The 15,119-nt window shown below is 40.0% G+C and overlaps 2 protein-coding genes across 4 annotated transcripts in view; both read right to left on the reverse strand.

Moving 5' to 3' along the window:
* The window catches only part of LOC115689590 (ABC transporter D family member 2, chloroplastic), a 7,910-nt gene extending 4,946 nt beyond the window's left edge, over positions 1-2,964 (reverse strand). Inside the window, exons 1-6 of the mRNA XM_056308078.1 lie at positions 2,483-2,964; positions 2,178-2,370; positions 1,964-2,031; positions 1,260-1,586; positions 989-1,153; positions 1-145 (exon numbers count right to left, since the gene is read on the reverse strand). The exon at positions 1-145 is cut by the window's left edge and continues 84 nt beyond it. Of these exons, the coding sequence (XP_056164053.1) occupies positions 1-145; positions 989-1,153; positions 1,260-1,586; positions 1,964-2,031; positions 2,178-2,370; positions 2,483-2,875 (1,291 nt within the window). The 5' untranslated portion in view covers positions 2,876-2,964. The remainder of the gene's footprint in view (positions 146-988; positions 1,154-1,259; positions 1,587-1,963; positions 2,032-2,177; positions 2,371-2,482) is intronic.
* Positions 2,965-5,554: 2,590 nt separating this feature from the next.
* LOC115689591 (zinc finger CCCH domain-containing protein 8) lies at positions 5,555-14,806 on the reverse strand. 3 transcript variants are annotated; one of them, XR_008815798.1, is made up of 13 exons: positions 14,383-14,806; positions 13,367-13,614; positions 12,072-12,131; positions 11,910-11,987; positions 11,730-11,786; positions 11,416-11,637; positions 10,368-10,405; positions 10,245-10,291; positions 10,019-10,143; positions 9,726-9,779; positions 8,498-8,641; positions 8,126-8,262; positions 6,010-6,153 (listed from the first exon to the last, which is right to left on the reverse strand). XR_008815798.1 is itself a non-coding variant. In XM_030615687.2 (12 exons), the coding sequence occupies exons 1-12, from the start codon at positions 14,750-14,752 to the stop codon at positions 6,001-6,003; spliced, it is 1,596 nt and encodes a 531-aa protein (XP_030471547.1). In that variant the 5' UTR covers positions 14,753-14,804; the 3' UTR covers positions 5,555-6,000. The 3 variants fall into 3 exon arrangements, 1 of the variants encoding a protein (XP_030471547.1); XR_008815799.1 differs by having other exon boundaries at positions 8,126-8,187; positions 14,383-14,805; XM_030615687.2 differs by lacking the exon at positions 8,126-8,262 and having other exon boundaries at positions 5,555-6,153; positions 14,383-14,804.
* Positions 14,807-15,119: the final 313 nt, after the last annotated feature.

Below are 15,119 nucleotides of genomic sequence, written 5' to 3' on the forward strand. Positions count from 1 at the left end.
AAGCAGATACAGACTGATTTATAACTCCAAACTCAATTTTCCCAGAGAAGTACATGGGAGCAACTACAGCAGCTGGAAGAATCTGGATGAGGTATCTGTAGCCATTTGTAAAGAACTCCAAGTTACGAGATGATATCAACAATTGCTGCAAAAGGCAAAAAAGGTTAGAAACAAAAAAAAAAATCAAAGAGAGAGAGATCAGAAGTGAAAATAGGAAAATGATCCAGCAATTAAATCGAGCAGTTGGTCATATCACTATAGAAAAATGACCAAAAAATTCTCTTAATGAGAATATGGACATTCAAGGATTTCTGTTGTGTTTTCAATGTCACCGATGTCAATCCTTGTTACAGTTAGGAGCTTTCACCTCCCATGTGGTAGCCAATGAGTTGCCACAGCTTTGAGGTTCTGCGGTTCTTTTAGGACATCATCCCCCAATTTAAGCCATAAGCCCTATATATGATCTATAATGAGTTGGATACATCAATGCCAAATCCGAAGACTAAAACTGCATGCCACCAGTCCATATTATCTCAGCTATTACGCTTGTACATTTACACCCCCTTAAAGATCAGCAGATCATGTTAATGAGAATTTTCTCCTTTATCCTACAGACACCCTCCACCTCCTCTGGACACAGTCAATCGTCAGTCTTTCTTTTCAAGACTATAATGGCAATTGTTCAATGAAGCATCCTTATTCAGCTATATTTCAACTTATGCATGTTCTTACCGCCTGATATCATTGGAAGAGCTCATCTGGTTCAACTGCAATCAATGCTTGATCTTGTTCAATTTTCACATAGCTTTATTCAGTAACTATTTGCTAAACCTAATATATTTACCACGTAAATGATTTTATATGAGCTGAAGTAGTTACATTATTCTTTGTTAAAAACAGAGGAAAGGCAAAGTGGCACAGAGTTCAAGAATTTGGTCGATGCAGTGTCATGAAAAGAGAAATGAGAGTCAATTGGAAGTCTCCATACAGTTAAATTCTCAAAAGCACTACTGAAGCGCTGCAGCAGAAGGTGCAATTCATTTTCCTCACCACCATAGAAAGCAATGGATTCAGCATTTTCTCGAACTCGTACGAGCCCGTAACGGAAATCGGCTTCTTTCTTCTCTTGCAGGAAATTTAGAGTAACCAGACCCTAAGTCAAACATTAAGACAGCTATTATTTACAGAAACTTACACCATCTTCTATCACCTCTATAAATCACTTGAAGAAACGAAGTAATCAAGAATCAGTAGGTTACCTTCCCGAGAAGCACACTGATGGCTGTTCCACCAATCGAATATACGACAAGAACAACAAAGAGAGGAGGATAGATACCATACAGGATATTGCTGAACGATATTAAGTCAACTGCAGCATTGAAAAATGTCAAAGAGAAAGAAAGGGCTGTGCCTGTGAACGAACTTAGATCGTCGACAATTCGCTGGTCTGGATTATCAATGATGGACTGGGATTGAATTTTGTAGAAGGTTCTATGCTTCAGATAGCGGTCCATGTAATATCTGGTCATCCAAGATCTCCATCTAAGAGCGAGAATTTCTCTTGCATAATCTCTCAGCACAAAGAACTGCAAACATGAGTAAGTAGGAGCAGTTATGTCCAGAAATTGGCGAACTAGGAGCTTTTTCGTCACTTAATTCAAGTCGATGGCAATGGAAACACCACAGAAAGAAGATAGCGACCTCATTTCAATGGGTGCTATTATCCTCGTTTAAAGAGAGAGGCCACTCGCCTAAGTCCACTTTTTGGCCCAAGTAACAGAAGGGTAAGTAAGGAGGAGATCCGGACAAAGGCCATTAAAAGAAAACAACTTGAAGTTAATCCTCCCCATCGGTCTATACAGGACTACAAACGCAGAGGAAGAAGAAAGCTTATAGAGTAGTGCTATACTAAGCCTGAGAAAGTAGTGAGATTGAGAGCAATGAAAGATGCGATGGTGCTCACCGGAATGCCAAAAGCGAAGCCGCCGAGATAATAGAGAAGTTGCTTGGTGAACTGCTCGGCGTCCTTGTCTTGCATTTAGAGGGAAGAGGGAGGACAGAAGCAGATTTGAGATCAACAAAATTAGCGATCGTCACACATTCAAGTCAGTGCATACAAAGAAGAGAAGAGAGAAGTAAGACGAGGCATGCGATGCATGGGGGTGGGTAAGTCCTACTGGCTAGAGCATTGTAGAAGTCGCGGCCAAGAAAGTTGAAGCCGACGCTGATGCCAGTGGTGCCCAGAGTAAGTGCAAAAACGGCAGCCAGCTGAAGTCGGGCTTGGGTTCTGTCCTCGGACCACCAATAGGGAGCGGCCACCTTCCAGAATCTCCTCCATAGCCTCCGGGAACTGAGGTCCTTGCTCTGGCCCTCGTATGAAACCAAACCCCAAAATCAACAGATTTACACCACCCAATGTTATAAACTGTAAATACAAGAAGAAGAAGAAGAAGAAGAAGAAGAAGAAGAAGAAGAAAGTAACCTGGTCATCATCTGGTTGGGGTGTGGAGGGGGAGGAGGAGGAAGAGGATGCCGCCGCTGCCACTGTGAAAGATTTGGAGAGGGACTTGTGGAAGGAAGAGGGTTGTGGTGGGATGGCATTAGTGTTGTTGGTAGAGGCGGAAGTGGTTGCACTTCTTCTTCTTCTTCTTCTTCTTGGAATTCCGATGGAGGCCATGGAGACGGAATCCCCGAGGGAGGGACTTGGGAAGCGAAGAATATGAAGGAGGGTATCTTTATGACGATGGCCTCCTCCTCCGCCACCATGACAACTCAAGTAGCGAGTGCCTACGGAGGAGGAGGAGGAGGAGGGGGAGTGCGCTTGCATATTCTCACGAATTACCAAGCAATGAATTTGTTGTCCAAAAGCGACCATCCCAACTCACAATCTCAGCGGTGGCGAGTGGCATCGGAGGAACTCTCGTTCGCCCAAAGCTCCCGTTCGCCCAAAGCTCCACGACGGTAGGAGTTGGGCAACATTATCCGCTTAGCCGAGCTGAGTATCTAGATATCCCTACTTGCCACGACACCGAGTCCCAGTCCCTATCACCAGACATTTTTTTTTTGTACGACTTTTACATAGTTTTATAATCGAGGAGTGTTCAAACCTTTTTTTTTTCTCTAACCAAATACCTTTACTTTTTAAACTCGACTCATCATTGTAATTATGTTAAAACGCGGACTAGAATAATGTCAATGTGGATATTAACACTATTACATGACCTCTTGAAATGATATCATGTCATAATTAAGATTGTCTAAATTAATAGTTTCTTTCTCCTTATTATCCAATCGTTTAAATTTCTATAGAGCAAGCAAGCAACATTAGCCATTCTACTTAAATTTTATGAATGATCTTTTCATGTCATCAAAAATCTATGACACGACATATTATTTAATGAATGTTTCGCATCGAGACAAAATTGAAAATTTTAGCTAGTTGATTGAATAAAAAAAATTAGATGCTTGATTATAAAAATGACTAATATTACCAAAAATCCAAAATTGGTACATTCGTACTATACACAAAATTTCAAAATGATATACTCGTGCCACATTTATGACAAATTAATTTTTGTGTAACAAAACTAGTACAGTTGTATCGGTATATCCGTACCAAAATGTTACCATGCTTATTCAGCGTGTGACATAAATCTAACATGAAAATTCAATGCTAATAGGTCTCCAGCCCTACCTAGGGGAGGCCACCCTCGACGGCCACAGGCAAGGGTCGCCCTCGCCTTCGGGCATCAGCTTAAGTTGGTGATCCACCTCTCTCCGAGGTGGTAGCTTCTTTGATAATTTGGGAGGCATCACATCCTTGAATGAGTCTACAACTTGGGTTATCTCTGTTAGGATATCATTCTCGTCACCCTCGAAGTCCTCGACCTTTAGGGTTTCCAAGAAGGTCATCTCCCATTACATTGGCCCCTTTGAGATTTGCATCGCTAAGAGTATCTTTCAATTGTGTCCCATGTCTTGTTTCACCGAGACCACACATTGACCTCTTGTGTTAAGAATGCAAATGCAATAAGCAAATGGAACATGAAAGCCTTTATTCTATTAAGAAAAAACAATGTTGATAACAAAATTATTGTTATCGAGTCGAATTATCTCGATAGTCTCTTTGTTGCCCATTTTCCAATGTGAACTTCCACATCTTCAATGGCGCTACATACGGGACCTCCTTGGAGTTCACGATTTTGAGCCACCCGGCTCCTTTCTCGACACGAAATTTCAACATCATTTCGGCCTCCTCTGATATGAAGGGATTAGATGCGCCCGTATCCACGAGTACACTCATCGTGGTGTCTGCAATCGTTACTTTTGCGAACACGAGTTTTTTGAGCTTGTTAGCCTTCTTCGTCTTGATTAAACGCCGGATTCACGACGAATCTAACTGTATTTCCTCTTGTTCTTCCTCATGGGCCTTGACTAGTGCCGTGAGTTTACTTCGCATTGGGCAGTCATGAGCTTGTGCGCCCCATCGCACAAGAAGCACTTCAAAGGAACGCGATCCGTCTTGTTGTCTCCACCGCTTGTCCCTGGCTTTGCGTCTGTGGTGGTACTGGCGGCTGGCCACCACTCGGGTGATTGAACACTCGGGTGATTGAGTTTATCGCGATCTGCCCCACCATTAACCTTGTTCTTGGGCCGGGATTTCGACCTGTCTCTCGAGTTCGTCCTGAACTCCACGAGTGTCTCAGCCGTAGACACGGCCTTCGACAAATCCTGCATGCCACGCTGCTGCAGTTCAAGCTTCACCTATGGCTCGAGAGCATCCATGAATTGTAGTAGCAGCTTTGAGAATCTCTTTACGTACTCTCCGAGTCCACGCTTTTGCTCCAAGCTACGAAGACCCGCTCGAGGTTCGTCCTCCGCATACTTCAAGTAGAATTGTCGAAAAATTTCCTCGACACATCCCGCGCAAGTTGTGATGTGTTATTTTAATTTCTTTCTATTTTTCTTTTAGTGAATAAGAAAAAGAATTGGTTTTTGCTGGAGACTTACCCGAATCACTTTTCTCTTTATTTCCATTTTTTTTTTGTTTTTTGAGTTGATGAATACCATATGCGTCATTTTCCTCATTTACTTATTTTTTTCATTTGTTTAGGGAACTGCTTTAAACCTCTCAATCCCTCAATCCGGCAAAATGTTGCTTTTGAATTTGGATAGTACAGTTGCGACACGGCCAACCTAAAGATTCCTATATTAATATCTATTATTCCCTTGACGAAAAACGATTCTTTTTAGGATCTGCTTTTTAAGTTTCTCGACAAAGCACAATTTAAGCGACGGTCGTGCTACTTACACAAAATAGATTTTCATTTTTATATGTAGTTAGAAAAGTTTATTACTAATTTTTCATTATGAGAGTCAAAATAATTGTAATTATATTTGGTTTTCTTCAAACAAGTTTGACTTATATGCGTTTCTTTATATGGTCAATAATTTTTTTTATCTAATCTACTATTAGCTAAGTCAGCATGAAATTTATGACGTAATAAATACTTGGCGAAGCATTTTCCTACATTTGAAATAAAATTATAGACGATAGGTATAACATGTAAATAGCAACCAGTCCCGTGTATCTACATTGGTTAGATTCTAGTACACGAGTAATGTGAATGTATGACGGCAAGTAACATAAAATACCTAATACGATGATCAACACGAGAAGGTATTCCTGGTCAAAATAAAGAGGCCAAGATCGCTAGCCTTTCACCAAAAAACCAAGACCATCTTTCACTTGGAATCTCCAGCCGTCTATATATGATAAAAATTTTGACAATTCGTTATAAAAGAGCTCAACTTTTGAGACAACCAATAAGGAGCAATTTGCATCTTTAATGCTAAACCATACGCATTTGATACGCAAATTAGTCTTGCTCTAGAAAGAAAGTTAAGGGGAGATGCACAACAGCAAATATCTGGTCCCCCTGATGACATTCATGTGTGGGACGGGACCTCATTGCATCAGCAGATGCTCTGCACCATCTTTCACTTCTCTTTTGCTTCCTCTCCCTCAGTGGCAGATTGTCCTTGTGTTGCTGCCATAGCTATGAGCTCACCAGGAGGTGGATGGTCAAACTTACAAGTAGCTCCATACTTGCATGTCCCAGTTTTCAGATAATATGGGCACACAATAGCATCCTATCATATGAAATGTATTTTAGCCATTAAAGATTATAAGATTCATATAGAACCATATAATATTTTCATAGCTACATCAGTTATGTGATCTTAAACTAGGGAAAGCCGGAACACCTCATATCATCTGATGCACTTGTTCATTCCAACAGTAATGACTAGCATAGAAGGTGTCCGTACATGGCCAACGTTAGCAGTGATGTCCTTAAAATGCAAACAAATTGAGGCCTTACAGTTGCATGCATAGGGCACACATCTTCCACTCACAAAATTAAGCTCCCATTCAAATTATAGGGCTAGATTTGGGAGAATCCATGCTGAGACCTGGGACTCTAAAAGACCTTAGTTTAGAAAGTTAATAATTAAACCACCTCATAATCGAAAAAGGTGTTGAAATAGGAGCTACTAATGACAATATGGAGGCAGAAAAAACTAAAAAACCAAAACTTTTTTGCATGTAGAAAGAGTTGAAGTTACGTTATAGAAAGGAAATGCAAGTGTTCTAGATAAGTACCTCAAAGGAACAATGTGAAAATAGGTTTAGAGGGAGGACAGTACCCACAAATTCCATTGGCGTGTATTAAGAGATAAGGGTTTTGAAAGTATTTCACATTATCAATGTGATTACCAGGCCAAAGGATGCAACACCAAGAACCAAAAGGTACAATCGAGGTAACTGGCCCTTCAACATGAGAGAGGGATTTGCAGTTCCAATTCAAGATCCAAAGCAAGACTCAACAAAAGTGAAGGGCAGCACACATCCACTTTGGTGACAATATGCTGTTTGTTTTAAGAAAATTATCCACTTTCCCATTCTCACTCTCCTTTGGAAAACATGGGAAACTCATTTAATAGCATTTCCCAACAATTTTCTTTTCAAAATACGAAAAACTTTTGTCTAAATTTAAAGTTGAAACTGGGGTTATTTTGAAAACTACAAATTGTCATTTTTAGAGTTTTGAACTCAAGTGAGAGCATGTTAGTGAGCAAAAGCGGGAAATAGGCTTCGCTGGTGTCCTTGTAGAGCTGATGGATGGATGTATCAGAGAAATCTCTCAATTTGACACCAAAAATGGAAAACTCATCTCTGCTTCTCAAAATCTCAGTCTTCAATCTCAGTATTTGCACATTTTTGACACCATAAAAGAATGTTGTGGATTGTTCTAGTGCAGAAGCTGTATTTAGAGCTATGGCCATAACCACTTGTTAGTTGATCTGGTTGAAAAATTTTCTAAAGGAATTTGGTATGAAAGTTGCAACCGATGACATTGTTGTGTGATCTTCAGGCAGATATTGCTTCAATCCAGTTTTTCATGAGACGATGAAACACATAGAGGTTGATCGTCACTTCGTTTGAGAAAAACTACAGTCTCTGGAAATCAGGACTGCAATTGTAAGAACTAATGATCAGTTGACCGATGTATCTCCTAAGGCTTTCAATGGTCCTTGGATTAAGTATATATGTAACAAGCTGGGCATACATGATATACATGCTCCGGCTTGAGGGAGAGTGTTAAGAATAGGAAATATTATCAGAGTAGATGTGTATACTAAGTTTGTAATATGTGGTAATCTTGGGTTTCTATTCTGTAACATGTGAATATAGTACAAATACATGTGTATTGTCTCCATGACAGACACAGTTTTTCTCTCCAATCCTGTCTCTAATTCTCACATTCTACAAGTGACTTATAAGTGAACCTAGCAAGATCACGGAAGAGGGAAAGTGCAACACGATAAACTACAAACAAATCCTCCAAAGATGGCTATCTGAAAAACGCAATCACTGTGGTAAAATTCCTTGGGTGTGAGAATTCCTAAAACTAAAGGGTTTGAAAGTCCAGTAATTGACGAAGATCTGGCACACATCCTATTTTTGTCTTCACAAGTAGTAGTGGAACTAAGACATCAAAGAAAAAGTACCTTTTTTGGGAAATGAATGTAAAATGATGATCCAAAGAAAAAAAAAGCCCACCTTTCCATGCAGCCTTTTGGCAGGAAAAAGGGCGGAGTAGAGAAATTCAAAATCTTGTCCTACTGCAACACCAGTTGTAAATGTGAGATTGAACTCAAAGGTCTGATGCAAAAAGCATCTATTTTGTGATCCGGTGCCTACACACATGAATAAAAAGGTAGTGGAGGTGCAACCTTTTCAACTTTATGGGTTAAGGAATCAGATTAGGAGAGCTACTGCAACTACCAATTTTACTGGCTCAGAATCTGTAACATTTACTACAAAGACTATAATCCACAAAGATATATACCAGCGAGAGAAGCACATAAGTTAGCTTCTTTTTTTAGTTGACATATGCTACAAGCAAATTCAGATGGTACAGTCTATACATACCTTTCTTCTGGGTAATCCTGCAAGTGTAAGCTCAACAGTCTGTTGACTTTGATTTGCCATTGCCTGTGTAGGAGCTGACCGGTCAATAGGGTGATGGAATTTGCATCGTTCCTCAAACTTACATGCACCTGTCTTCATATAGTACTGCCACATACGAAAGGGAAACTCATAGTACCATTTATTTTTAGTGCAGGTACACGCATTTTAACTGTTTCTGAATATACATGAAACACATACAAGCATATATAGGTTCAATTACAAGATTTTTTAACCAATATCCACCCAAAATTGCAGCACATGTTCATTTATCACCAAAAAGTAGTCACATATGCAAGGACCTTTCCATATGGGGGTAGGAAATTCATGATCGGGATAGCAAACCCATGGCTATGGAGCTTGGGTGTGGGTCTTTTGTCAAAAGTAAATGGCCTTTCTTTTTTTTCTATATTTCTCGTTAAGGGCTGAAAAATAAAATATAGTATGCCTGGCATTTTTTTTTTACTCCCCTTAACTCTTCGTCAACCAAGCTTGGTCAAAATTGCAGAGCAAGTCAAAATATTAGTAGCATAGCCAAAATGCATTCCTCATCATTATTATGTTCGCTTGCAGTTATTGTGGACTCTCGGGAGAAGATCTGTTTTGATTTCTACACGCGTTTTTTTTAGGAGGTCTTCAGCCATTATGTGGCATAGGGGTTACATTATGTATGAAACTTGATAGTATATCATTTCTACGAATAGCTCATCTTTATTGGTTTCTTTTCCCCCTCCTAGCCTTTGCTATCGTTGATCATGTTAAGTCGATGACACAAACTTCCGCTCCTCATTGCACCTTCTAAAAATAATGAAATTTAAATAATTTTTCCAGGATCTTGAACGAGAAACAATTCTTGTCCGAAGAAAGGAGAAACAGTTCACCCTTTTGCAAAAGAAAAGTTCAACAGAAGCTAGCAGAGAAGCAAAAAAGGTCCTAAATAAACAAACGCCGTAGTTCCTCCACAATCAGAAAATATCGACAGATTGCTGACAACTGTCTCTACTGAAAATGAACATAGATGAGACATGGGGTCATAACAGAGGAAGTGATGCAGGAACATAGGAAGGCAAAAGTAAGTCTGATTGAACATACTGATCCCTAAGATGAGTTAGCATTAAAAACAACTCTGCAGCACTTTGATAATTAAAAGACGATATTGTCTATATATGTATTTTGTCTAATGTATACTCACATCACATTCAATCTGCCCAGGACGCTGAGGATAAATAGTTGGACCAACTCCCAACTGCAATAGGGGATAAAACATTTGATAAATGGCAACGCCAAAAAGAACATAATACTGACACATGGTGAAAGAAAATGACATAAAAAGCATAAACATCCTCCACAGCTAATTTAAATAATAGAGGAACTGAAGCATTGATGATAAGAGTAGGGCTTCAAAAGAACCTTAATGTACACAGGAGTAGCTGATTGGCTGGACTGAAAAAAGATCCCTTAAAAGAAAATGAATCTGTCACTTACCATCAATTGTGACAATCTGGGATCGACAGCTTGATAGATAGAGGCCGCCGAGCGAGCAGCAAAATTTGGGTTGCTGGCTGGTGAAGCTCCAACAATTGGAACAATGCCAACATGGAGATCGGTAGCTGCACAAATACATAGCCGTTAAAACTATTAACTTACTCTGGACAACAAATAGTTTCAATTGATTCACTTGAACACCACATGTAACAACTAACAAATGTACCGTTTCTCTCAGGGTGGTTGTAGCGGCAAGTGGCACCGTATTTGCAGCTATTTGAAAACAAGTACATTAGTCAGAATTAGAGAAACACTTCTCATCCCTGGAGCAAGAAAGTAGAGTAGTGACCTGCCAGTTTTAAGGTAGAAAGGACAGTCCACTTCACCCTGTTAAGAGAAAAACATGGCAACCAACCTTAAAACATAATGAGTTATTAATAAGTATGAAACCAAATCAATGTAACCAACAGTTATTAACAAGACACAATTTCCAACAGTCGGCAGTGGTACATACAAAGTCATAATCTTTGGAAGACACCCGAGGAAGGAGGCCAGTACATCTCAACAGAAATGGCAGAAAGTTGTTTAAGGATATTTTGACTCTGAGAGTAGATTTACTACAAATTATACACTTGATCGTGTCTCTATCTTAGGGCACAAAAGAAACCAAGTGACCCAGAATCAGTTCAGGTTGGTTAACCTTTTTGCTTTGTTAGGAGTTGGATCAGTGTACAAGCAGAATAGATGGGTAAGAGCCGGTTTTCGTTTAAAACCCTATCCGACCCATTACCCATTTATTGGAAAAAGTAAAACAGACCAAAGGAAAAAGGAACACATGGAGGAAATAGTGATGCTCTTGTTGCCACCACCAGCAACAGTTGTCACAATGCCGGGGAGTGATAGTACACCAATGCATGGGGAAATGAAAAGCACTGACCACCAACAGAAAGACTTTGAAGAAGAGACCACCATCAGCAACGAGAGAGAGAGAGAGAGAGAGAGAGAGAACACCAGCAGATGCTGCCGATGAGGTTGAAGGTAGCCAATGACATATCTGGTGAACTAAACGCACCCTAAGGGACGTTATCTCTCCTCATCGTCTCTTCAAGAACTGAAGCTGATTGTTCTGCTCAATGTTGGACAGCTGTTCCAATGTTTATTTTATTTCCTTTTGAGTTTTTATCCCAGGCTCCCAGCAGATTACTTGAGAATCACTCTAAAAAGTTGGAAGCAAGCCCAACTGAATGGAACCAATTCTATCAATTTTCTCATCACGGTTCAGGCCAAACTATCCGGGATGGTTCATGTTCCCTAAAAACCAACCCGAACTGACTCATTGACACCCCAATCTTCAACGTCCATTCATCCTTAAAAAGATAAAAGAATCTTAACATTACCGGTCTTATAGGAAGTCCCTTGGTATTATGTGATGAAGCAGGAGAAAGAGAGATGAGAGGCTTGACAAGCTTTACATCTCTGACCATTCTGCCATTCTCCGCTACTGAGTCCCTCAGCTCTCCAGCAACGGTATCTTGTATTACCTGTGTCACCTTAATATCCTTTGGGTGGTGAAATTTGCAGGTTGCTCCAAACTTACAGTTCCCAGTCTTCAGGTAAAACTATATAAAATTTTGCATGTTGCAGAAGGACCAATCAGTGAATAAAAGTAAATGCAGTAATTACCAGAAGACTACACGTGTGCAGATCATACCGCACATGGAGGCTCAGTTGGTCTTTCTGGTAAGGTCAAAGCATCATCTGAAGTACCCTGAGAGCATTTAGTTTCTTTGTTCATAGCTTTACAATAAAAGCTTAAGTTGCCAAGAGTAAACACGCAGAAACCTATGTAACAATAAACATATTTTGCCAACCTTATACACTCATCACCTACCAAAGGAATAATTTTATCTCGCGGATGATTAAACTTGCACCTCAAACCAAATTTACATGTTTGGGTTTTGAGGAAGTACTGCAACAATCAAAATGAAGTAGTTATCTTAGGTGCAAAAATGGAGTTAAACGACCTTAAAATCTAAGTTAGGACACAACTTACAGGACAATCAGGCTCTCCTGCTCTCTGTGGAGGGGATTCAACTGTTGTCACAAGTGGCGCCTAAACAAGATTCACATAAAAAGTTTGAGACCATCCACTTCATGATACTGATAAATGAATATAGATGATAACTGCAAAAAATTGCACATGTACTCTGATTTATCCCTTCGATAATGATTTTCCAAGTGTCACACATAAGCTGACAATTTTTTTTTTTTTATCTAATCTTCTATTGGTAAAGGGCCATCTTATATGCAGATGCGAGTAGCACCTAATGAAAACTAGTAGTTCGGATTACTTGAAGAGCATTGCGAAATTATATAAGTGTCAAGCATAAAAAAACCAGCCTCGAAGATTAGAAATTGGAAGTTTATCGAAGGATTGACACATATAGTGCTAGTCTGTGGATTGCTACTTTTCAATTAATCAAGCAAAAAAGAAGAAGAATCAAGCTGGATAATATTGAAAGATGCCAAAGATAAGAGGTTGGGTAGAAAGATGCAAAAATCTGAGGTCCGTTCAGGTAGTCTAACTAATAGCATAAAGGCTCCTCTAAGAAGAGCTGGGGACCACTACTACTGATCCAGGCCAACACCTTAGAATCCAGGAGCTGTATTCAACAAAGATCAATTGCCACAAGTACAATACTCGAGATGATGTTGCTTTAACCACCACTGACATAGCTTCAAACCATCTCACTGATGGTGCAATCATAAAAACTGTGTCCAATATAAAAAAACTGATATTAAGATGCAACAAGAACTTGATCCTACCCTTAGAAGCAGCTCAACAACTTCTGATTCAGAAAGATGTAATGTGCCACTCCAACCTCTTATCTCAACAAAGAAAGACGTTGTATACTCTACTCAATATTCAACAATAAGTAAAGAGGACCAGTGATAGACAAAAGTGCAAGATCATCCACAAGGAAAAACTGATAAAGTGGCATAAAAAGCAGACAATATAGGATCGCAAAGACATGTTAATCAAAGCTGGGATCTAGGATCAACTTGCCATACCACACGAGTACAAGATAGACCATAACACGGTACGATTCTGAGACGAAATGTCATGTTCATATACCAAGGATTTAGAAAAACTTCTAGGGAAGCTTTTACAACCTATTCCAGCAAAAGCATGGTCCTACTGAGATTATACCATTAGTTCGATCCCTTCACCAGTCTAAAGCACAGATCCATGAGAATAAATAGGAAGCTGCAGGCTACTCAACCACATTACTAATTTCATGAATGATACCGCGACTAGAGACATTAAAGATGGTAGTAAATCATCACCTCTTTCCAATCTGGGATTCCACCCTCGGGAACCCAAATAGGATGGTCAAACTTGCAGTTAAGTCCAAATTTACAAGTTCTTGTAAGCATATAATGAGCACAATCCTTCTGTCCTGGCCTCTGTGGATAAATAGGCAAATTGCTTGCACTCTCCAATCTAGGGCGCTTGGATAACAAGTTGGTAGAATACCACGCTTCACTTTGCCCAATCGCTCTTTGGGCATCCAAAACATTCTGATGGTAGAGCGCTATGATACATAATAGATAAGTATATACGCGAAAGCGAAGAATATATATGTTATTTGATAATTATAAAATAGTTCTAAGAAATTATATCATATATCTTCCTGTATAAGTATAACAGTGAGAATAACAGCTGGGTAGTAAAATCATGCTTGTATAAGATGCTCTATTGTCCATAGAAGGAGTGGCATGCACTGAAGCTGCCAACTTCTTGAAAGAAAAAAGCCTCATTTTCGGGTATCTTAAGTAAAACTAACTTCCTCAAACTATAACAAACCGACTTCCAAATACAAAAGACAAATCGGTTTGACTGAGCTCTGAACCCTGAATAGGAGAAGTATGAAGCATACACGGTGTACATGAAGTGGAGGTGTTTAAAAAGGTGGGTGAATTTCAACCAGATGACTTTGCCAGGAAGACAACCAAAGCAAATGAGAGGGGGGAGGATCAGTTTATTTAAACAGTTGGAGGAAGGCATCAATGCCTCCCTAAGCTAGAAAAGATGTTGCTTATATAATCCGCCTGCAAAGAAGGCGAAATATCGAAGAAGCAAGCTAAACTAGACACAGAAAAGAAGCAATAGCATTGTGCTATGGGTTTTACATTTAATAGGCAATGGCAACGAGTCCGCGAATGATCAAGTAGAAGAAGACTCTAATCCAGGCTGGATCAAAGTCATAACCTAGAGAAGACTAACAGTCTAAAGGAGCATAAAAAGCATCAACAGCAGAATGAAGGGAGAGGGAAGGAATCAGCAATTAGGGCAACCTAACCTTGAGAGGGGCGCTTGATGCCGGAAAGAAGCGGATTCACGTCATCGAGGTGAAGGTGAGAGTGAGACCAGGAGGGGCGTGCACCCAAGCCAAAGCCACTGGCACTGGCATAGGAAGAGTAACCAACGACGTCGGTGGGAGAATAAGCGAGGGCATTGGCACTGCTCTGGGACCGAGAGTGAGAGTGAGAGTGAGAGTGTCCTCCAAATGAGGAGGACGCAAGGAAGGACGCGTCAGGGTCCGAAGCCATTTCCATTCGCTTACGGAGAAGGTTTGTGGAGGTGGAGGAGGAGGTGGAGACGCCTGGGAGATTCATCTGGGCCGCCACCCCTGGAGGCGGTGCTGTCCCGTACAGCTGATGATCTGCCATCGACGGCTAAGGAGCGGCGGTGGCTCATCAGATTGAATTTGGCTTCTTTCCATTTTCTAAGCATCACAAAACAAAGTAATACTACCCTCCTTTACTAATTTTTTTTTTACTTAATTTTATGGGGAAATTAATCCAAACTCTCCCTCAGTGCCGTTAATCCTGCGGTATAATACCTCAGGTCAGGAGGAGCTCGGTGGTAAGACGCCATTGGCTTATTAAATTATTTCATTCTGAATTCTTTACTTCGGAATGGTTTCAAGAATAAAAAGTAACTTGTGAGAGAGCTGTTTCATTAGCACGTACTATAGATATCTCTCTTTTTACAATCAATTTTCTAAAAAACTGAAAATATAAGAAAAAGGGTTAA

This window comes from Syzygium oleosum, unplaced genomic scaffold, assembly GCF_021117445.2.
Source record: "Syzygium oleosum isolate NSW1041296 unplaced genomic scaffold, Sole_v2.1 Sole_v2.71, whole genome shotgun sequence".
NCBI lineage: Eukaryota > Viridiplantae > Streptophyta > Magnoliopsida > Myrtales > Myrtaceae > Syzygium > Syzygium oleosum.